The sequence below is a fragment of the Mastigoproctus giganteus genome, chromosome 13 (assembly GCF_048544385.1).
Source record: "Mastigoproctus giganteus isolate SK-2022 chromosome 13, ASM4854438v1, whole genome shotgun sequence".
Lineage (NCBI taxonomy): Eukaryota > Metazoa > Arthropoda > Arachnida > Uropygi > Thelyphonidae > Mastigoproctus > Mastigoproctus giganteus.
The window spans coordinates 48,472,540-48,496,574 of NC_143587.1; the positions used below are offsets into that span (position 1 = coordinate 48,472,540).

A 24,035-nucleotide genomic window follows, 5' to 3' on the forward strand; every position below is an offset into this window, starting at 1 on the left:
AATGGTTAAGTTTTTATCTTTTAGTATTTGCAACAACAGGAATGCAAACACTTGTACAGTAGGAAAGAAGGACAGAAACCAGAGAATCGGACCAAAAATCGCTACAAAAATATTTTACCATGTAAGTTGTTTGTCTTAAATATCATTTACGTATATATACCCTAATTACCATAACATTTGGTTCTATAGGAAAAAAACAAAAAAAGTTGTGGTTTTTGTAGACCTACATAATTATTCTATATAATCTTTTTTTATCATAAAAAAAACAAACAGTAACTTATATATCACATACTACATTTGGTATTTGAGCTGTGAGAATGCTAAGGTAGCATAGCATTCTCACAGCTGCATTTTGCAGTAATAAGTCAAGTGTACTGCTACAGGAACATTTGTTGTTGCTCATCATTCATCTGAAAGGCTATATTAACAAATAAAATGAGGATCTGGTCTTCTGAAAATCTAATTAAATCAAGCTGACACCTCTTCATTCTGCAATATGCACAGTATAGTATGCAATTAATAAGCAGTTTGTTAGACTGATACTCCCTTCCCCTTTATGACAGCATCATCCCCTATTTTTCAGAGATTAAGAAATTTGGATGGCTCATCAAGGCAGTGCATGATCACAGCATATCAGATATGGCATTGAATTTCCTTCATGAAATTTTTGGTAACCATATATTGTCAGGTCACTTTCCTGGAAGGTTTGAGTATAGTTTTTCATGGCTACGTCATCCAGAATTTGTTTTTCTACTGGGATATTTGAAGGCTGTTTGCTTTAGCAATCCACATGTCATTTAAGAATTAAGAACAGAAACTGAAGCTGTCATGAAAGAAATTATTAGTGACAAATCTTTAAGAGTGGAGAATTTTGGTCTCCATTTATAGAATTGAAGAATCTCATATGAAAAATGCTTTTGCATAATAAAAATTGTCTTCTTTTGGCTAGATACATTATTGAATGCTTAACTCATGAACAATAGATTTAAAATTGTCTATTTATAAAGACACAAAGAGACAGTTTTAATTTTGCATGAAATGCACCACTTACAGCGTAATGGATAAGCTCTCATTGATAACTACTGGGTGAGAGTTATCATAATAGAATTCTGAGTTTGTATTAGTAACATTTATTGTTAAGCATTAAGTATAAATCATTTGACATACTGTATCATTTATTTTTTCCTCTTTAGTTTTGAGTAGTGTTGCAAAGTTCTCAGTATGATAGACTAAGTATCAGTACCTTTTGCTTACATAAAGGAACTAATACTGCATATATCAGTTTCTTTAAGCAACCCATCATTCAGCAATTATAGTGTATTATGAGGAAAGTTTCTCTCTTTAAATAAATATATTTAACCAATGATCCCCACTGATAATTGATGTTAAATGAATTTGTAATACAGTCATCTCTCGATTTGCATGGTTTTTTATTGTGCAGTCAGGTATTTGCTAACAAAATTTTTAAATTGCGTGATGAGTTTCGCTACTTGCATGATTTTTGTTTATGAAGCTTCAAAAAATAGGAATGAAGAGCAGATTTTGAAAATTTATATATGTTTTTTACATGATTAAAGATTTCATTGAAGAGGAAACACATTTCACCACAATAATGTAAATCCCACAGACTTTCAGCTATTGGTATTATCGCAAATGCAATAAAATTGAGTTTATTACCCATTTATAATAGATTGCAGTAACAGAAAAGCCCAATAGACCGGAAAGTGCAAATTGTTTTATGGTCATGACCTCCAGAAATTTGCTTTAGAAAAATATCACAAAGGCATTCAAAACTGATTCTTATAACCAAACATAGCAATAAACAGTGGTGTGTTTGTCCAGTTATTTTTGAAACAACTTCCTAATTTGGAAACCCCCTTCATCAGTTATCCTATATTAGCTGTTCAGATAGAATTTTTTTTCTGGTTTGCACATGTCAGCAATTTAAAAGTGATTTAATCGGTAAGCATTGCTTACACTGATTTTATATTTCTTGTCTGTATAAATATAATATCGGTGTAGATACACCATAGATAACTGTTTTAAGAAACTACAATGGTAGTGTGGGAGGTATCATTTGCTCTGTATCTCATATTGTGCTCTTCCTTCACAACAAGTTGCCATGGTATTGCACTACCTCGAATAAGTAATGCTTCACTAATAGAGAAGACTATTGTTACTTATTTTCAGTGAGTACCACCACCCAGATGTCACCGTTTCAAAGCTGTTGGCCTATCATCGTTGGGTGGGCAGGTACCCTGGTATTGCAGATATGACAACCCAGTTGTGAAGGTAATCACACAATATGAGAGATGCCAAAAGGTTTATATGATATCATTTAAAAATAACTAAATGCAACAAGGCATAATATGTTGAGAGCAAGAGTTTAATATCTATATAATATTGGTGTAGATACACCATAGATAACTCTTAAGAAACTGCAATGGTAGTGTGGGAGGCATCATTTACCCTGTATCTCATATTGCGTACTTCTTTATATGTCTATATAAAGAGTGTGTTTAATTAGTGCCTGAAATGAAGAAAACTTCAACAAAAAAAAATTTTTTTTAATTTAGAGGAAAAATTAAAAATCGTTAAGGAGTTAGAAAATGCCGAAAAGGTAGTAGTAGTGGTGGCATGTGATGCAAGAAAGCAAGTGTATGAGCTTATGCAGCAGCAGCCAAAAAAAAATTTACACAACCATTTCCTCTAAATGTTTGTCCAGTTCCTCCTTAAATTTATTTAACCTATCAACTTCCACAATGACAGACGGAAGTTTGTTCCAGCAATTAACCACCCGCTGGCTAAAGGCAAATTTCCACACATCTATTCTAAATCTGTCTTTCCTTAGGTTTGTAATCTGAACAAGGTATTCAAGGTATTCTTGTGAGTTTAATGACGGTCACCAAGGTTTCCTTTATACCCGTCGAATTTTAGGCGAGAGCGCCAATTGCCGGCATGAAAAAAAAAATAAATAAATAAAATAATGAGAGAGATTGAATTTTAAGAAAACAGCTGAAAGAAAGATAGGACGTGTAATTAGTGTAGTGTAGTGTAGTGTCGTGTTATGTTGTTATGAATGCCGGCGCCTGGCTTTTGCAGCAGGGGGTCGAGAGCGAAGAGATGCTCCAACCCCCCACTCCCGTCCCTAGCCACGAGGAGGCAGCCAGGAACTACTATTAGGAAGCTACGTAGGTAGAATAACTTTTTAGACTAGTTGGAAAAAGTAAAGAAGTAATTAAGGAAGTGTTTTTAGAAACAGAAGTAAGACCAAATTAACAAAATTGACAAGAGAGTTGACAGAGAGGGCCACACAGGTAAATGAAAGAAGAAAAACAAGCTAGGGAACAAGAGGGAAAGAAAGGAGAAAGAAACACGAAACCGTCTCCCTGGGGGAACAACAAATAATCCACTTACAAAATAATATGGTCTACAGTAAACACATTACCGAGACCAGAGAAATTAATAAAATATAACTAAGAGTTAACTATGAGTTAACTATAAGTAAACAACCCAGCTGAGGGAAACCAAACCTTTATGGCAACCCTCAGCCAGGAAAAAGCAGAATCAGTAAAATTATATACACAATCAAAAAGTGCAAGTCGAGCCAGGGGGGAACCAAAGAAACCGATGGCCCCACCATAATCTGAACAAGTGGAAGAATCCCATCAGAATTCAGTGTGTCAACCCATTCAAGGCCTTATACACCTTAGTCACTGTGCAGGTGCCTAGTCTCCAGCCATTGCAATTTGTAGAACTTAAGTCTCATGGTAAGAGGATCCCTTCATTCCCCTCACCAATCTTGTTGCCCTTCTCTGTACAAGCTCAAGCAAATCTACATCCTTCCTAAAATGAGGCCTCCTGACCTGTATGCAGTACTCAAGGTGTGGCCTTACCATTGCCTTATACAGAGGGACAATCACCTCCTTTTCCCTGCTAGCAAAATTCCTATATATCATTGACAAAACCCCATGACCTGCCCTGGCAGCCTGTCTGCATTGCTTAGTAAACTTCACATCTGACTGCACAATTACCCCCCTCCCAGGTCTTTTTCATTTTCTACCACCTTAAGTGTAGTACCACACAGTTGGTATGTTTCTCTGATATCAAAGTACTGCATATGGGTTACTTCTACCCATATGCAGTACTTTGCATTTGTCAAGGTTAAACTTCAGTTGCCACTTCTCAGCCCATCTGCCCAAATTTTGTAGATCCTGTTGCAGCAGCACACCGCCATTACTGTCATTAACAACCCTGCCAACCTTTGTATCATCTGCAGACTTCAACACTAAGCCTGATAAACCTTCATCAATATCATTGATAAATATACAAAACAACAGTGGACCTAACACCCTGTAGGACTCCACTAATAACATTAGTCCACAAAGAGCAGCACCCGTTGATTACCACCCTCTGTCTTCTCCCACTCAAACATCCTTTTATCCATTGTAGCAACTTACCCTTAATACCATTCTGCTTCAGTTTGTACAGTAGTCTTCCATGCGCAACAGTGTCAAAAGCTTTCCTGAAATCCACATATATGATATCAAAATTATTTTTTGCATCCAGTTCCTTTGTAACCACATCATAATACCCAATAAAATTTGTCAGACAAGACTTTCTCCTTAACAAACCCATGCTGTGTCTGAATTATTGCTGCATTCATGTCTAGATGATCCTGCAATGCATCTTTAACCAGTGACTCCATTATTTTACCCAGAACAGAAGTTAAACTAAGTGGTCTGTAATTACTTGTGTCACCCTTCCATCCCCCTTTTTGAATTGGGGATACATTTGCACATCTCCAGTCTGTGGGGACCTCCCCTGAGTCCAAGGATGCTCTCATAATGATGGCTAAGGGTTTGCTTAGTTGCTTTGCTGCCTCTAATATAACTGGATAGATCCCATCTACCCCAGATGCCTTTCTTATGTTTAACTTCAACAATTTCTCTTCCACTTTGCTCTCAGTTATTACAAAATCATTAAGCACCCTGCTACAATTTGATAACCTTCTGGCATTTTCAAACCTTAATAACTCCATGTGTGAATGTAGATGCAAAATACTCATTCAGTTTGTTTGCTATCTGAGCAGGATCATCAACAGTTGAACCATCGATATCAAATCGACCAATCAGATTCATCCCCTTCCTTTTAGAGTTTATATAAGTAAAGAAATCCTTGCTGTTTTTCTTAGCATCTTTTGCCAAGGATTTCTCGTAATCTGCCTTCGCCTGCCTAACCTCCTTTGTGACTTGATTGCAGACTAGCTTATATCTGCTGTAGGTTTCTGTGTCGCCTGATAATTTTTTATTCATCCCAAGCATTTTTCTTCTCTGTCACGAGTCTCATTAGTTTATTTGATAACCATTTAGGCCTAAACCTTGAACAATATTTCTTAATAGGTATGAAACTTTTAGTAGCTTCCATGATTAATTCTTTGAATGCTTCCCACTTAGAATTTACTGTTGGTAACACGTCAGTTGATCCCACTGTACAGAATTTAAAAACTGTCTGAGACCACTGTACTCACTTTTACGGAAGCAAAAACTTTTCCTTTGCCCGTGATGGTAATTATATCTTTAAGTAAATCCCACATCAGTACACTGTGATCACTGCCACCTACTGGTTCCTTTATCTGCAAATTCTTAATACACGAATGATCACTGCTGATAACCAGATCAAGAGGTTTCATCTATATTAACCTCTCTGGTTGCCGGAGCAATATGGCCTTAGTTGCTAATGCTCCTAAAATCCAAATAACAAACAAACAAACTCTCTGGTTGCCACTGTAACGTGGTGCTGTAGAAAACAATCATCCAATAAATCCCCAAAAGTCTCTCTAGTGTGCAAGTGACCAACCCACAAGTTCCAGTCAATATCTGGGAAATTAAAATCCCCCATTATAAGACATTCTGATTTACTAGCCCACTCTATTTCTCTGTTCAATTGTTCATTGTACTCATTCAAGTCATTAGGCCTATAACACATTCCTCTTATTTTTGCTTTCGCAGTGCTTATGTCACACCAAACCGACTCAACAGTGCACTGTTCATCTATATCAGCTGGATGCACTTCTTTTGATTTTATGTTTTTCCTAATTAACAGCATACCATCCTATCCTGTCTATCCTTTCTGTACACATTGTACTCCCCAAATTCCAATTCTGCATTTCTAATATATGTATGACACCACGTCTCTGATATCCGAACGATACCCACCTTTGATGTCTTGACCAACACTTCAAATTCATCAAATTTATTTACTATACTTCTAGCATTGGTATACATGCAAGTATACATGCACCTATTCTTATTCTTAGTTACCCTAACACATCCCATATACCCACCTCTTTCACAATGACTGCCATCAGTCCCTGAAACTCCCAGCACCCCTCGCTCCAGGTCTTATTCTAATAGAAGTAGTGCAAGAATCACTTTCACCTCTGCCTGCGGCTACTTTTAACCTTTTAGTCTGTGAATCTCCACCAAGCTAGCAGTTTTCCGACCCACCTAACACTGCCTGGATATCTTCAGCAAATATTCTTCTGCCCTTTCAATTTAAGTGGATCCCATCTCTGTAGAAGCAGTCTCTCCTGTTAACAAGCACAGATCACGCTGAAAAAAATTCTACCCCTTGAGCCTTGCACATTCCCTCCAGGGCCGAATGATTGACAAAGCTGTCATTATGTACTCCAGAATTGCAGACACTTTCAAATTTAACCCTAACTCAAGACTTTTTTGCAACATTTACCTGTACTTGTTAAGTAAATCTGCAGATCTCCTACTCTCAATGTCATTGGTGCCAACGTGTACAACAATATCACATTTTGTGCCCTTAAACAGTGCTGGCACTAGGCTGGATGTCGCCCACCTGCAAAGCTGAAATGGATGCCCCCAAACAAATGGCAATTTATTTATTTATTTATTTATTTTTATTTTTATGCAGAATATGTAAATTTGCAGCAATTCTATTGACTTACCTAATTATTATTACTTAATTCATTTACAAAAATTTAAAGAAAGAATGAAACTTCATACTAAAACTTCGAAAAGGCACCCACCTTGTAGTGGCACCTGCCTGCAATACAGGCCCGCTTCCGCCGGCCCTGCCCTTTAGAGATGATATATGCTTTACAACGTCATCAACTTTTGCTCCTGGCAGATATACCCTGGTCCTATTCCATCCATCCTTTTCACATAATATATTCCCCGTCTCCCAGACAATAGAGTCACCAACGATAAGTAACTCCTGTGGGACCAGTGCATTCTGCCTTGGAGATTGCCGTTGTGTTGCCTGATGCCCAGGAGTGAGCTGTGGCATTGAGTTGGGCAGCTGAGGCATGACGGGCCCCTCATATTAATTTCTTCGAGGGCATCTACCCTACACCTCAAACTCTCGTAGACGCCCATTAGAATGCTGAGTTGACGCCTAATTTCTAGACACTCTCTGTGCCTGGCACACACAAAGACCCTCCTTGGCTAGATCATGTTCTGTTCCAGAGAGTTCTGCAAAAATTTCACAAGTTGCACATTTTTTTAGGCTGTGATACATTAGAGAATCATCCCTCTCAGTTCTCCGCCCGAGTCACAGTACTCCTGCCACTTTGTGCCTGTTGCTTTGCTGCTCTAGTCTGGGGCATGATATTTTAAATTAATAAGATCAATAAATTTAATTAATTAATTGTCAGTACTACACTACTAATAGAATCCTAAATGCAGTGATGCGTATTACGCTATATAATTTTACGTTAGAGCTACCTAGTTACCCCAATTAAAAATTTGAATTCCTTACCACTCTGTACAAAACCCTCAGTTCTCCCCCGAGTCACAGCACTCCTGCCACTTTGTGCCCATTGCTTTGCTGCTCTAGTCTGGGGTATGATATTTTAAATTAATAAGATCAATAAATTTAATTAATTAATTGTCAATACTACACTACTAATAGAATCCTAAATACAGTGATGCATATTACACTATATAATTTTATGTTAGAGCTACCTAGTTACCCCAATTAAAAATTTGAATTCCTTACCACTCTGTACAAAAACAACGGCTGCAAGATTCGAATGAAACAATGGTTTTACGTATATTAAGTAGTAATCTAAAAAACTCTTATCTAAATTAAAAATAAAAATAACCAGCGTAACTAGAACTATATGACTACGTATAAAGTACAATATAAAATAACAATTAGGTAAATAAAATGGCAAACACTTGTAGCTTTTTCGGAGCCTGTAATTCACAGCTGTAATTTTTAAAGAGAGTCAGTGTCCTCTATGTTGTGACATTGGCCAAGAAATACAGCATAATTGAATCTAGCATTTGACGAATTAGGGAAAATGCTGAAAAAAAATTAAAAGTTCAGTTATGTGTTCTACATCATTGGCTGCAAAAAACACTACAAAAGTGAGAAATCTGTTAATAGAGAAAACTGAAAAATTACTTTCTTTCTGGATAGAAGATCTTAATCAAAACAGAATGCCTCTTAGTTCAGATATTATTTGCACCAAAGTTCTTCAAATTTTTATTTGCTTACAAGAAAATGAAGCTGGCCCATCCAATGCAGATGTCTTAAAGGCCAGTAAGGGTTAGTTTGAAAGTTTTTAAAAATGTCAGTCTTGACAATCTAAAATTAATGGGTGAAGCAGCTAGTGCAGATACAGAAGCTGCTTCTTTGTATCCAAAAACTTTAAAGGATGTTAGTGTGATTGAGGGTTATCTAGCAAGTCAATTGTTTAATGCTTATTAGACCAGCTTATTTTGGAAGCATATACCAAGCTGAACATTCATTTCAAAAGAAGAGAAAACCACCCCAGGTTTCAAAGATGCAAAAGATATGTTAATTGCATTGCCACATAACACTTTTGTTATGTGGCAATGCAGAAGGTGACTTTAAGTGTAAACTGCTTCTAATTTATACATCTGAAAATCCTCATGTTTTTAAAGGAATATCAAAAAGCTCCTTAACAGTTCATTGGAAATTGAGCAAAAAAGCCTAGATGACAGCTAAAAACTTTGAGGATTGGTTTTTAAATTGCTTTTGCATTTAAGCAAAAAGATATTGCCTGAAGAAGAACATATGCAATTGAGAACAAGAGTAGCTACATGTGGGCGAAGTTTTTATGGCTCCAGCTAATAGAAAAGTTTTTCTTAAATTTTTGCCATTTTATTGACTTTAATTGGCATATTATTTTCTAGAAGTAGCTTTATATTTCTAGCTACAATACTTGCTTATTTTGAATTTAGATAGAGATTTTGTGGGTTATTATTTGGTATCGGTAAAACTTTTAACGTTCAAAACTTGCTGCCATTGTTGTAATCGGTACGGAATAGCGTAACGTATATTTTGAACTTGATAGCGTAAGCTATAACGTAAAACTAGGTAGCGTAATATGTAGCACTGTATTAGGAATCTATTAGCTTAGTATAGTATTGGCAATTAATTAAATTTATAAATCTTATTAATTTCTATTGTTAATTAAATTGTATTTAAATGGAAATCATACCCCAGACTAGAGCAGGAAAGCAAAGTGCACAAAGTAGTGAAAGTGCTGTGGTTCGAGGGAGAACCGAAGGGGGCAATTCTCCTACACATCACAGTCTAAAAAAATGACATGTTTGCGAACCGTTCTCAAACAGGACATGATCTAGCCACGGAGGATGTCTTTGTGTGTGTGCTAGGTGCAGAGAATGTGAATAAATTAGGTGCCAACTCAGCGTTCCGATCGGCTCTATGAGAGATTGAAGAGTTGGGTAGATGCCCTTGAAGGAATTAAAATGGGGGGGGGGGCTCATCAAGCTCTCAGCTGCCCAACTCAATGCCAGAACTCACTGTCATGCACCAGACAACATAGTGGCAATCATCAAGGCAGAATGCACTGGTCCCACAGGAGCTAGTTATTGTTGGTGACTAAATTGTCAGGGAAATGGGAAATATATTGTGCAAAAGGGATAGGTGTAATAAGACCAGGTTGTGTTTACCAGGGGCAAAAGTTGATAATGTTGTAGAGCAGATATCATCTTTTAACGGCAAAAAAAGGTGATATCGTTGTACACATTGGCAGTAATGACATTAAGTGTAGCAGATCTGCGGATTTACTTAACAAGTACAGGTCAATGTTGAAAAAAAGTCACGAGTTAGGGTTAAATTTGAAAGTGTGTGCAATCCTGCCCAGACACGATAGGAGGGAGTATATGATGAGAGCCTTGTCAATCAATTTGACCTTGTGCAAGGCTCATGGGGTAGAATTTTTTCAGCATGGTCTGTGCTTGTTACCAGGAGAGGTTGCTTCTACATTGATGGGATACACTTAAATAGAAAGAATATTTTCTGATGCTATCAAGACAATGTTAGGTGGGTGTGAAAACAGCAAGCTTGGGGCGGGATTCACAGACTAATAGATTAACAGTAGCCACAGGCAGAAGTGGAAATGATTCTTGCACTGATTCTATTTGAATGAGCAGCAGCCTGGAAAGCAAGTTGCTTGGGATTTCAGAAACTGCTGGGAGTCATGAAACAAGAAAAAAAATACATGGGCTGTGTTAGAGTAACTAAGAGTAAGAAAAGGTGTGTGTATACTTGTATGTATACCAATGCTAGGAGTATAGTAAATAAATTTGATGAATTTGAAGTGCTGGTCAAGACATCAAAGATGGATATTGTTGGGATATCAGAGACATGGCGTCACACAGATATAAGGAATGCAGAATTGGAATTTAGGGAGTACAATGTATGCAGACAGGATAGACAGGATAGGAAGGGAGGAGGGGTTATGCTGTTAGTTAAGAAACAGATAAAATCTAAGGAAGTGCATCCAGTTGACATAAATGACAGTGTAATGTTGAGTTGGTTCGGTGTGACATAAGCACTGGTAAAGCAAAAATGAGTGTAGGAGTTTGTTATAGGCCTAATGACTCTGATGAGTGCAATGAACAACTATACAGAGAAATAGTGGTTCAGTAAATCAAAGTGTCTTATAATGGGGGATTTTAATTTCCCAGATATTGAATGGAACTTTTGGGTTAGTCACTCGTACACTAGAAGGCTTTTGTGGATTTATTGGATGATTGTTTTCTACAGCAGCATGTTAGAGAGGCAACCAGAGGGAGTAACACTCTTGATCTGATTATCAGCAGTGATTATTCATGTATTAAGAATTTACAGATAAAGTGATCACAGTATACTGATGTGGAATTTACTTAATGATGTAACTATCATCAGAAGTAAAGGAAAAGGTTTTTGCTTTCGTAAAGTTTACTACAGTGGTTTCAGAGATTTTTTAAGTTCTATACAGTGGGACCAACTGATGATGTTACCGACAGCAAATTCTAAATGGGAAGCATTCAAGGAAGTAATCTTGGAAGCTACTAGGCTTTTTGTTCCAATTAAGAAATACTGTTCTAAGTTTAGGCCCAAATGGATGTCAGATGAACTAATAAGACTCATGGCACAAAAGAAAAATGTGTGGGATACATATAAATTATCAGGCAACACAGAAGCCTGTGGTATATATAAGTTGTCTGTAATCAAGTCACAAAGGAGGTTAGGAAAGCGAAGGCTGATTATGAGAAATCTTTGGCATTGGATACAAAGAAAAACAGCAAAGACTTTTTTACTTATATAAACTCTAAAAGGAAGGGGATGAATCAGATTGGTCCACTTGATATCAATGGTGTGACTGTAGATGATCATTCACAGATAGCTGCCAAACTAAATGAGTATTTTGCTTCTACGTTCACAGATGAGAAGTTATTCAAGGAGGAGAGGGCCAGATATTATCAAACTCTAACAGGGAGTTAAATGATTTTGTAATAACTGAGAGCAAAGTGGAGGTGAAATTGTTGAAGTTAAACATAAGAAAGGCACCTGGGGTGGAAAATGTCTGTCCAGTTCCTCCTTAAATTTATTTAACCTATCAACTTCCACAATGACAGATGGAAGTTTGTTCCAGCAATTAACCATCTGCAAATTTCTGCACATCTATTCTACAACTGTCTTTCCTCAATTTGAATTTATGACCCCTTAGGTTCGTAATCTGAAGAATTGGAAGAATCCCATCAGAATTCAGCGTGCTCAACCCATTCAAGGCCTTATATACCTCAGTCAGATCACCTCGCAGGTGCCTAGTCTCTAGCCACTGCAATTTGCAGAGCTTAAGCCTCTCTTGGTAAGAGGATTCCTTTATTTCCCTCACCAATCTTGTTGCCCTTCTCTGTACACACTCAAGCAAATCTGCATCCTAAAATGAGGCCTCCAGACCTGTAAATTGACAAGACGTGGCCTGACCATTGCCTTATACAAAGAGACAATCACCTCCTTTTCCCTGTTAGCAAAATTCCTGTATATCATTGACAAAACCCCATGACCTGCCCTGGCAGCCTGTTTGCAATGCTCAGAAAATTTCATATCTGACTGCACAATTACTCCCAGGACTTTCATTTTCTACCACCCAAAATGTAGTACCACACAGTTGGTATGTTCCTCTGGGGTTACTTCTACTCATATGCTGTACTTTACATTTGTCAATGTTAAACTTCAGTTGCCACTGAAGTTTAACATTGGAGTAATTACAGACCTCTTAGTTTGACTTCTGTTCCAGTGAAAATAATGGAGTTACTGGTTAAAGAATCTTTGCAGGATCATCTAGACAAGATAGCAGTACTAATTCAGACAGAACATGGGTTTGTTAAGGGGAAGTCTTGTCTGACCAATTTTATTGGATGCTGTGACATGGTCACAAAGCAACTGGATGCAAAAAAATAATTTTAATATCAAAAATTTGGATTTCAGGAAAGCTTTTAATACTATTGCACGTGGAAGACTACTGTACAAATTGGAACGGTATGGCATTAAGGGCAAGTTGCTACAATGGATAAAAGGGTGGTTGAGTGGGAGAAGACAGAGTCGTAATCAATGTATACTGCTCTTCGTGGACTAATTATTAGTGGTGTCCCCCAGAATTTGGTGTTGGGCCCATTGTTGTTTTGTATATTTATCAATGATATTGATGAAGGTATATTCAAGCTTTATGTCAAAGTTTGCAGATGATACAAAGGTTGGCAGGTTTGTTAATAACAGTAATGACAATATGCTGCTGCTGCATCAGGATTTGGAAAAGTTGGGCAGATGGGCTTGAGAAGTGGCAACTGAAGTTTAAAATTGACAAATGATAAGTACTGCATATGGGTAGCAATAACTCTAGAGAAATGTACCAACTGGGTGGTGTTACAATCAGTGTAGTGGAGAATGAAAGAGACTTGGGTAATTGTGCAGTTGGATATGAAGCGTTCTGACAGTGCAGACAGGCTGCCAGAGTAAGTCATGGGGTTTGTCAATGATATACAGGAATTTTGTGGGCAGGGATAAGGAGGCGATTATCACCTTGTATAAGGTAATGGTCAGGCCACACCTTGAGTATTCATACAGGTCTGGAAGCTTCATTTTAGGAACAATGTAGATTTGGTAGAATGAGTACAGAAAATGGCAACAAGACTGGTGAGGGGAACAAAGGGGTGCTCTTACGAAGAAAGGCTTAAGTACTGCAAATTGCAGCATCTGGAGACAAGGCACCTGTGAGGTGATCTGATTGAGGTGTATAAGGCCTTGAATGGATTGAGCAAGCTCAATGCTAATGGGATTCTTTCTCTTGCTCAGATTACAAACCCGAGTTGGCATAGATTCGAACTGAGGAAAGACATTTGTAGAATAGTGTGGAAATTTGCCTTTAGCCAGCATTTAGTTGATTGCTGGAACACACTTCTATCTCTTGTTGCGGAAGTTGATAGCTTAAATAAATTCAAGGCAGAACTAGACAAACATTTGGTATGAATGGATGGGTGAAATGGGAAAGGTGGTTTTTTTTTTGGCTGATTCTGTATAAGCTTGCTTTCTTGTATCACATGCCTCTACTAATTGCTAATTGCATTTAAAATCTTGCTCATTCTTGAAAATGTGCCCAGTCAACCTGCACAATTGTCTGGTCTGCACCCAAATGTGAAAGTTACCTTTCTTCCAGCAAATACAATTTTGTTAATTTAGCCGATGGACCAAGGTGTTATAGCTTCCTTTAAACTTTATTACCTATTAAGATCTTTTTTACAGTTGGTAGAAGCTACTGATGGAATAGGCAGTCTTTCAATTCGAGATTATTGGCAAAATTATAACATTCTTGATGCTGTAAATAATATTGGGTTTGGGTGGGACAAAGTTAAGATCTCAACAATGAATGCAGTGTGGAAAAAACTGTGGCCACAAAGCTGTACTAAAGAAGCCACGGTCGAATTGCTGGAGGTAGTTGATTGTGAGAATTGGCAAAATGATTAGCGGAGAGGGATTTGAAAAACTTGAACCAGCAGATATCACAGAAGTCGTTGAATCTCTCATAGTGAATAATTATCAGTGGATGATATTTTTTTTACAGTGTGAAGAAAACAAAAATGATAAAAACGAAAAAGATGCTCACAAAAATTTGACTGTGAACAGACTGAGTTTTTAAGACTTGCAAATCAATTTAGTCAAGAAGTTCTGGATTATGGATTCTAATTTGGAAAGGAGTTTAAATTTTCGCAGAACTTTATCATTAGCTTCAGTTCCTTATGAAGAAATTTATAGAGAAAAACAGCGTGTGCTCCTAAGCAAACAATTTTAACTGATTGTTTCCAAAAAAGTGCTGGATACTGTTGCAAGTTTCTCACAGGAAAACAGCAACGAAGAAGCAATGAATTTAGATTAAGAATCTAGAGGTTCGCATTAGCAAGATTAATTTTATTGACATGTTTGTCATATTTTTTTTTTTTTACCCCTTACTCAATGAAGACTTTTTTTTTTGTGCACATTTTTTTGTATACAGGTATGAAACCCTCATTATATCATATAAATTACATTTCACGTTGTGCAGATTTTGTTTGCATGGTGTTTTCCCCGGAATGTAACACCCACGCAAATCGAGGGATGACTGTACTATTCTTACCACTTTCAATCAAGTGTAACAGCATTGCTACAAATTAGATTTTTACATTTTGAAAGCTGACACATTTTGTTGAGTGATCATTTTATTCTTCTATATTTGGAAAAAAACTTTGTTTTTCTCCAAAATTAGTACTGTGTCAGTTAAGTCTTGGATTCTGTGATGCTTAAGTAGAGACAGTGATTATGTATCTTAAAAAATGCTTTTGTTTGATGATTTATTTTAACAGTTTTGTTTTCTGTTTGAACTGCCAAGTTGATCACACGAGGGTAATTCTTCAAGAAGTTGATCCCAATGTACCTGGTTCAGATTATGTAAATGCCAATATCATACGGGTAAGTTGTAAATATTATTTAATGGTATCAGTAACTGCAATATATGCTAATATTATAATCTCTTTGATTGTAATGCATAACACTTTATATTGGTATGCTGCTAATAAGTAATTAAATATGTAAGAATGAATGTATGTATGATTGATGAAACATGTTATATTATTGTGGGTTATAACTAAAATTGAATTATATTATTCAATATAATTCAGAGGATAGTTACTGTCAGTGACTCCATTGTCAGGAAGATGGGTAATATATTGTGTAAAAAGGATAGGTGGAATAGGACCAGGGTATGTCTGCCAAGGACAAAAGTCCATGACGTAGAGCAGATATCATCTTTTAAGGGCAAAAAGGGTGATATTGTTGTACACTTTGGCACTATTGACATTAAGAGTAGGAGATCTGCAGACTTACTTAACAAGTATAGGTCAGCATTGAAAAAAAAGTCATGAGTTAGGGTTAAATTTGAAAGTGTCTACAATTCTGCCTAGACACAATAGACAGGAGTACATGATGAGAGCCTTGTCAATCAATTCTGCCTTGGAGAGATTGTGCAAGGCTCAGGAGGAAGATTTTTTTTCTCAGCGTGGTCTGTGCTTGTTAACAGGGGAGACTGCTTCTACAGGGATGGGATATACTTAAATAGAAAGATGCAAGAATATTTGCTGATGTTATCGGTTCAGAAAACTGCTAGCTTGGGGGGATTCACAGACTAAAAGATTAACAGTAGCCACAGGCAGAGGTGCAAGTGATTCTTGCACTGCTTCTGTTAGATTGGAGGATGGGGTGCTGGGGTTTTCAGGGACTGGTGGGAGTCATCATGGAACAAATACATGGGCTGCATAAGGGTAACTAAGAATAGGTACATGTGTACTTGCATGTATACCAATGCTAGGAGTATAGTAAATAAATTTAATGAATTTGAAGTGCTGGTCAAGACATCGCAGGCGGATATTGTTGGGATATCAGAGACATGGTGTCACACTGATATAAGCGGTACAGAATTGGAATTTCGGGAGTACAATGTGTACAGAAAGGATAGACAGGATAGGAAGGGTTATGCTGTTAGTTAAGAAACACATAAAATCTAAGGAAGTGCATTCAGTTGACATATATGGTCAGTGCAATGTTGTCAGTTTGGTGTGATGTAAGCACTGTGAAAGCAAAAATGAGAGTAAGAGTACATTATAGGCCTAATGACTCTGATGAGTACAATGAACAATTGTACAGAGAAATAAGAGTGGCCCAGTAAATCAGATTGTCTAATAATAGGGGTTTTAACTTCTCAGATATTGACTGGAACTTGTGGATTGGTCACTTGCACACTAGCAAGACTTTTGTGGATTTATTGGGTGATCGTTTTCTACAGCAGCACGTTAGAGTGGCAACCAGAGAGAGTAATACTTTGATCTGGTTATCAGGAGTGATTTGTGCATTAAGAATTTGCAGATAAAGGAACTACTGGGTGGCAGTGATCACAGCATACTGATGTGGGATTTACTTAAAGGTATAACTACCATCAGGGGTAAAAGGAAGGGTTTTTTCTTTTGTAAAGGTGACTACGATGGTCTCAGACAGTTTTTAAATTGTATGCAGTGGGATCAACTGATGATGTTACCAGCAGCAAATTCTAAATGAGAAGCATTCAAGGAAGTAATTGTGGAAGCTACTAGGCTTTTTATACTGATTAAGAAATACTGTTTGAGGTTTAGGCCTAAATGGATGTTAGATGAACTGAGACTTCGTGGCAGAGAAAAAAAATGCATGGGATGCATATAAATTACACTAGTTTACAAATTTCAGTTTGTTCACTGGGGTTTGAATTTCAATAGGTCCTACTGCCGAAATATGTTGCTGTGATTTCAAATATGACTTAGATTTTTTTCTATCACATCCAGATACATCACAATTTAAGAAATAAAGTATTGTTTTTTATGAAAGTATATAACTTTATTGTATTTAGTAATGACAAATTGATAGGATTACATTTTCATATATAAAAAAATACGTAAATACTAACAAGTATTAATCAAAATTCTGAAACTTTCATTAATCAGACCTTCATCTCTATGTTTGAAAAGAACGTTTAATCATTTTTCTTTTATGTACAGTGCCAGATTTCTCTCTTTTTTAAACACCAGAAGTAGTCGGCCATCATGCTTGTATTCCTCCTTCCCTGGTACCTCTGCTCCATTTCCTTTATGTCCTGATGAAATCTCTCCTCTTGTTCTTTGCTTGTCTCTGCAAAATTTTCGGGGAAAAAATCAAGATGGGCATGCAAAAAGTGAATTTTGATGCTCATATTGCAACCTAAATTGTGAAGCTTTTCGAGCATATTTTGAACAGTTTTCTCATAATCCTGTGATTTATGATTTACTAGAAAGTTTTCCATTACACTTTTAAAAGCAATCCAGGCTTCCCTTTCAACATCAGTCATAGTAGTTTCAAACTGACATATAAAACCAATTTTCTAATTTGGGGACCAATTAAGATATCCTCCTTAAGTTTTGCATCAGATAAACTGGAAAATTTACTGCAAAGGTACTTAAAGCAGTTGCCATCCATATTTAATGCTTTAACAAATTGCTTCATTATGCCTAACTTGATATGCAGTGGAGGTAAAAGTATTTTATCTGGCTTCACCAAACTTTCGTGCACAATATTTTTTGACACCGGTGTAAGATTGTACCTCCGAGGCCATTGCTTCTTTGTCCAATGCTGCGCTTTAGCTCTGCTATCCCATTCACAAATAAAGCACAGCATTTTAGTGTACCCACCCTGTTGCCCCAACAACATACATAACACTTTTAAGTCTCCACATAGTTGCCATTCGGGATTTTGATATTTAATTTTCTCCAGAAGCAACTTTATATTGTCATAAGTTTCTTTTAAGTAGACTGACTGAGCAACTGGCACAGATGTAGACTTATCTCCATTATACAAGAGAACGCCTTTTAAACTAGTCTTAGAAGAGTCTATAAATAGTCTCCATTCACTAGGAACATATGATGGAGCTCCTAAGGCACTTGTTAAACCAGCGATATCACTGCAATATACGAGAGGACCTTCTTTTGAAAAATACTGTATAAACTCCCTTTCATGATTTCTGTACCAGGAAAATGATGTACCTGGAGCAAGTAAGTTCTTCGCTTGAAGTCTGGATCCCAGAATTTCAGCAGCATACTTTGGAAGACCTAAGTCCTTTACTAAATTGTTCAGTTTGACTTGCATGAATTGCTGTAGCATTAAAATATTTTCTGGTTGGTAACATTCCTCTTCACTAGCTTCTGCTTCGGTGGAAGAAGATGTGGACTCCAAAGTTTCTGGTGGAGGTTTTACAGGCAGATCAGGTCCATGCGGAACTGGTCTTATGGCTGGCCGTAGATCTGGATATTTGATGTCCTTTTTATTTTTTGAATTGTAACCTTTAACGTCACATACACAAAAGTAACATTCAGCATGGATTACTGGCTTGCGCCACACCATAGGAATAGCAAATGGCAAGCACACCTTTTTTTCCTTGACTCCATTTTCTAAGATGTTCAACACATGTATGGCATACTCTATGCGGTGCCCATAATTTATCCTGATCGCCTAGTTTTATGTCAAAGTATGCATAATACAATTTTTTTTACAAAATCTGTAATATTTCACCTCTGCTTTACAGGAACAAAACAACCACATATGTAACAAAATGTGTTGGTACTGTTTATACACTTTCTGGTTGCCATACTAAAAGAAAACTAACACACAGTGAGAGCTCACAATGGTTTTTACAGGAGTACTGTGACCGCATAAGGGATGTGCCACATATATAGGCTCTGTGGTTGAGTGGATTGTACAAACAAGTGAGTGCATGCTCAGACAAGTTTAACCCATATACTACACACAGGAGTCTCCCACACTCCACTCGGAAAATAAAATTCTGGGAATCACAGATGGGCTGGAAGAGCAGGGTGGAGGCTGTCTACCTTCCTGGGTCAAGGTCGGCTACCTTGCAGTATGACCTTGCAATGTGTGTAGTTACGGGTTAAACATGCACAATCTGTTGTATTTGAGGCAAATATTTGATACTGATTACGAATATAGGGGTATAAAACTTGTAAACCATTGCAGAAACTATAGTTATATACACATTTGCGTATAATACCTAGGTAATATTTTGTTAATGAATTGTGAAAAATCTTTACGTGATAGAAACAAACTGACTTTGGTTTAGTAATCAGTAAACATGCATAAATAACTGCCACATACTTTTACTCAAACCCCAGATACACTGTAAACCAGTGTTATCAGTCAACACAAAAGCCTATGTTGGATATAAGCTAGTCTGCAATCAAGTCAGAGGAAGTTAGGCAAGAAAAGGCAGATTACAAGAAACCTTTGGAAAAGGATGCTAACAAAAACAGCAAGGACTTCTTTAGATGTATAACCTCTGGAAAGAAGGGGATGAATTAGATTGGTCTACTTGATATCAATAATTCAACTGTTGATGATCCTGTTCAGATAGCTGATAATCTGAGTATTTTGTATCTACATGATGAGTTATTAAGGGAAGAAATTGCCAGAAGTTTATGTAACAGAGTGCTTAATGATTTTGTAATAGTTGAGAGCAAAGTGGAGGAGATTTTGTTGAAGTTAAACATAAGAAAGGCACCTGAGGTTGATGGGATCTATCGATTTATATTAAAGGAAGTAGCAAAGGAAGTAAACAAACCCTTAGCCATAATTATGAGAACACACTTGGACTCAGGGAAAGTTCCCACGGACTGGAGATGTGTAAATGTATCCCCAATTCACAAAGAGGGGTGTAAGGGCGACACGAGTAATTACAGACCAGTTAGTTTAACTTCTTTTCCAGGGAAAATAATGGAGTCACTGGTTAAAGATGCATTGCAGGATCATCTAGACAAGACTGCAGTAATAATTTGGACACAGCATGGGTTTGTTAAGGTAAAGCCTTGTCTGACAAATTTGATTGGCCATTATGATGTGGTTACAAAGGAACTGGATGCAAAAAATAATTTTAATATCATATACAGCCACTCCCCAACTTACGTAATAGTTGCGTTCTGCAGAACTCTACATAAGTCGGAATTTCCCTAAATGCTTATGCAGCACTCGCAAATTTGATTGAAGCAAAAAAGAAATGTTCGACGAACATGTAAATAGAATTATTTATTCAATTTTTTTATCTCGTGCGCAGGAAAAATTACAAAAATGTAAGAGACAGAAGACTGGCATAACGTCAGCAAGTTTTATCTTTCGAGCATCATTGCCAGAATTAACTCTCTCAGCTGATAAGCATGCTGCTGCAGAAGTTGAGGGCTGTGGAGAGTAGAAGGGGGTTTTTCCCAACGCATCACAAAATTGCTCTGCAGCTGCAGAATCGGCACTGGTGACATTAGCATAAGCATTAGTAGAGGCATATGATGCAAGAAAGCAAGCTTATTCAGCATCAGCCAAAAGAAAAAAAAAAAAAAGAAAAGAAAAAAGCACAACCACTACTCCCATTTCACCCCTCCATTCGTTCGAAATACCTGTCCAGCTGAGCCTTAAATTTGTTTAGGCTATCAACTTCAACACGGGGCGCCTCCGTAGCCAGGTGGGAAGGAGCAGCAGTGCGTAGCACACGCTTCTTGATTAGAACGGGGTTCGAGCCCGCCACCACCACCAAATACGGAGAATGCGGAAAGGTCAGGGAATAACCAATGCATATCCTGGAGCAATATGGCCTTAGTTGCTAATGCTCCTAAAAACCAAATAACAACAACATCAACTTCAACAACAAATGATGGAAGTCTATTCCACAAACCAGCTGCCCGCTGGCTAAAGGCAAATTTCCACACATCTATCCGACATCCGTCCTTCCTCAATTTGAATTTATGCCCTCTCAGGTGATTATTCTGAGCAAGAGGAAGAATCCCATTGGCATTGAGCATGCTCAAGCCATTCAAAGCCTTATACACCTCTATCAGATCACCTCACCGATGCCTAGTCTCCAGACTCTGTAATTTGCAAAACTTAAGCCTTTCTTCATAAGAGCAACCCTTTGTTCCATTCACTAATCTTGTTGCCCTCCTCTGTACTCGTTTCAGCAGCTCTACATCCTTCTTGAAATGAGGTCTCCAGACCTGTATACAGTACTCAAGGTGTGGTCTGACCAATGCCTTATACAAGGGAATAATCACATCCCTATCCCTGCTAGAAAAATTCCTGTATGTCATTGACAAGACACCATGAGCTACTCTTGCAGCTCGTCTGCACTGCTCAGAGAACTTCATATCTGCCTGCAGCACAATTACCCCCAGGTCCTTTTCATTCTCTACCACTGTCAGCGTAGTACCACAGAGTTGATACGTTGATCTGGGGTTACTGTTTCCCGTATGTAGTACTTTACATTTGTCAATGTTAAACTTCATTTGCCACCTCTCAGCCCATCTGCTCAACCTTTCCAGATCCTGTTGCAGCAGCATAGCATCAGTAGTGTCCTTAACAACCCTGCCAACCTTTGTATCGTCTGCAAACCTGGACATTAAGCTTGATATACCATCATCTATATCATTAATAAATACAGAAAACAACAATGGACCCAACACTGAACCCTGAGGAACTCCACTAATAACATTAGTCCACGTTGAGCAGTGTCCATTGATTATCACTCTCTGTCTTCTGCCCCTCAACCATCCCTTTATCCATAGCAGCAATTTGCCTCCAATGCCACACTGCTCCAATTTGTGCAGCAGTCTGCCATGCGCAACAGTATCAAAAGCCTTTCTAAGATCCAAATATATATCAAAGTTATTCCCTGCATCCAGTTCTTTTGTGACTACATCATAGTATCCAATCAAATTGGTCAGACAAGACCTGCCCTTAACAAAACCATGCTGTGTCTGAGCTATAACTGAATTCTTGTCCAGATGATCCTGCAGTGCTTCTTTAACCAGTGCCTCCATTAATTTTCCTGGAACCGAAGTTAAACTAACAGGTTTATAAGTACTTGTGTCAGCCTTTGATCCTCCTTTGTGAATTGGGGTTACATTTGCACATCTCCAGTCTATAGGTACCTCCCCTGAGTCCAAAGAAGCTCTCATAATTATGGCTAGGGGTTTGCTTACTTCCTTTGCTGCCTCCTTTAATATAACTGGATAGATCCCATCCACCCCGTTTAGATTGTTAGCCACCTGAGCAGGATCCTCAACTGTAGAACCATCAACATCCAGTGGACCAATCTGATTCATCCCTTTCCTTCTTGAGTTTAAATAGGTAAAGAACTCTTTTCTGTTTTTCTTTGCATCCTTTGCCAAGGATTTCTCATTAGCATTAGCATTAGTAGAGGCATTTGATGCAAGAAAGCAAGCTTATGCAGCATCAGCCAAAAAAAAAAAAAAAAAAAAAAAAAAGTAACATAAATAAATAAAAATAACCACTTCCACTTCACCCCTCTGTTCGTTCGAAATACCTGTCCAGCTGAGCCTTAAGCTTATTTAGGCTATCAACTTCCACGACAAGGGATGGAAGTCTGTTCCACCAACCAACCACCCGCTGGCTAAAGGCAAATTTCCGCACATCTATCCTACATCTGTCTTTCCTCAATTTGAATTTATGCCCTCTCAGGTGATTATTCTGAGCAAGAGGAAGAATCCTATCAGCATTGAGCATGCTCAAACCATTCACGGCTTTGTACACCTCTATCAGATCACCTCGCTGGTGCCTAGTTTCCAGACACTGTAATTCGCAAAACTTAAGCCTTTCTTCGTAAAAGCACCCCTTTGTCCCATTCACCAATCTAGTTGCCCTTCTCTGTACTCGTTCCAGCAGCTCTACATCCTTCTTGAAATGAGGCCTCCAGGCCTGTATACAGTACTCCAGGTGTGGCCTGACCACTGCCTGCAATAAAGATATATATGCCTTATACAAGGCCTGACCATTGCCTTATACTTCACCGCATACTTTAATGTTTAGGAAACCAGCGTGATGCTTGAACCTATTAAACCACCCATTGCTTGCCAGGAACTTGGCTTGGGGTTTGCCGTACTTATCCTTAATATCTTCATAAATACTTCTTGCTTTTGCTTGAATGGCCACTGGACTCTAGGGCATTTGCTTCTGAATCTGATTTTCCATCCATATTATTAATAGCTTTTCCATCTTTGATATGGCACCCGAACGCTGGTTTGTGATCACTGTTGATCTTAAATGTGTTGATCCTTTAACATGTTCTTTTATACGCGCACTGTCCCTTAAAATAGCATTCACTGTTGAAGCAGCGAGATCTTATTCCGTGCAATAGATGACAAACTTTGTCTTGCTTTGTAATTCTTAATTAATAATCATCTTCTTTTTTAAATCAATTTTGTTTTGTTTCCTAGCACTGCCAGCACTTGCACTTTCCATTGGTCCCTTTCCCTTCACCATTGTAATAAGTAAACAGGAATGAAGAGAAGATTCCGAAAATGTATTTATGTTTTTTGTATGATTGAAGATTTCAGTGAAGGGGAATTCATTTCACCATAATACTGTAAAGTAAAAAAACTCAATTCCAGTTATCGGTATTATCGCAAATGTAGTAAGATCGAGTTTAGTATAATAGATTGCACTAATAGAAAAGCCCAATAAACCAGAAAGTGCAAATTGTTTTTATTGTTTTTTGGTAGTGACCTCCAGAAATGTGTTTTAGAAAAATATCACAAAGGTGTTCAAAATTGATTCTTATAATGGAACATATGATAACG

General features: G+C 37.6%; 1 protein-coding gene across 3 annotated transcripts in view; it reads left to right on the forward strand.

The window, feature by feature from the left end:
• The window catches only part of LOC150076017 (tyrosine-protein phosphatase non-receptor type 11-like), a 148,908-nt gene that overhangs the window by 59,158 nt on the left and 65,715 nt on the right, over positions 1 to 24,035 (forward strand). For all 3 annotated transcript variants that reach the window (XM_090387998.1, XM_090387997.1, XM_090387999.1), the window contains exons 6-7: positions 25 to 121; positions 15,221 to 15,300. In XM_090387998.1, coding sequence (XP_090244124.1) covers positions 25 to 121; positions 15,221 to 15,300 — 177 coding nt within the window. The remainder of the gene's footprint in view (positions 1 to 24; positions 122 to 15,220; positions 15,301 to 24,035) is intronic.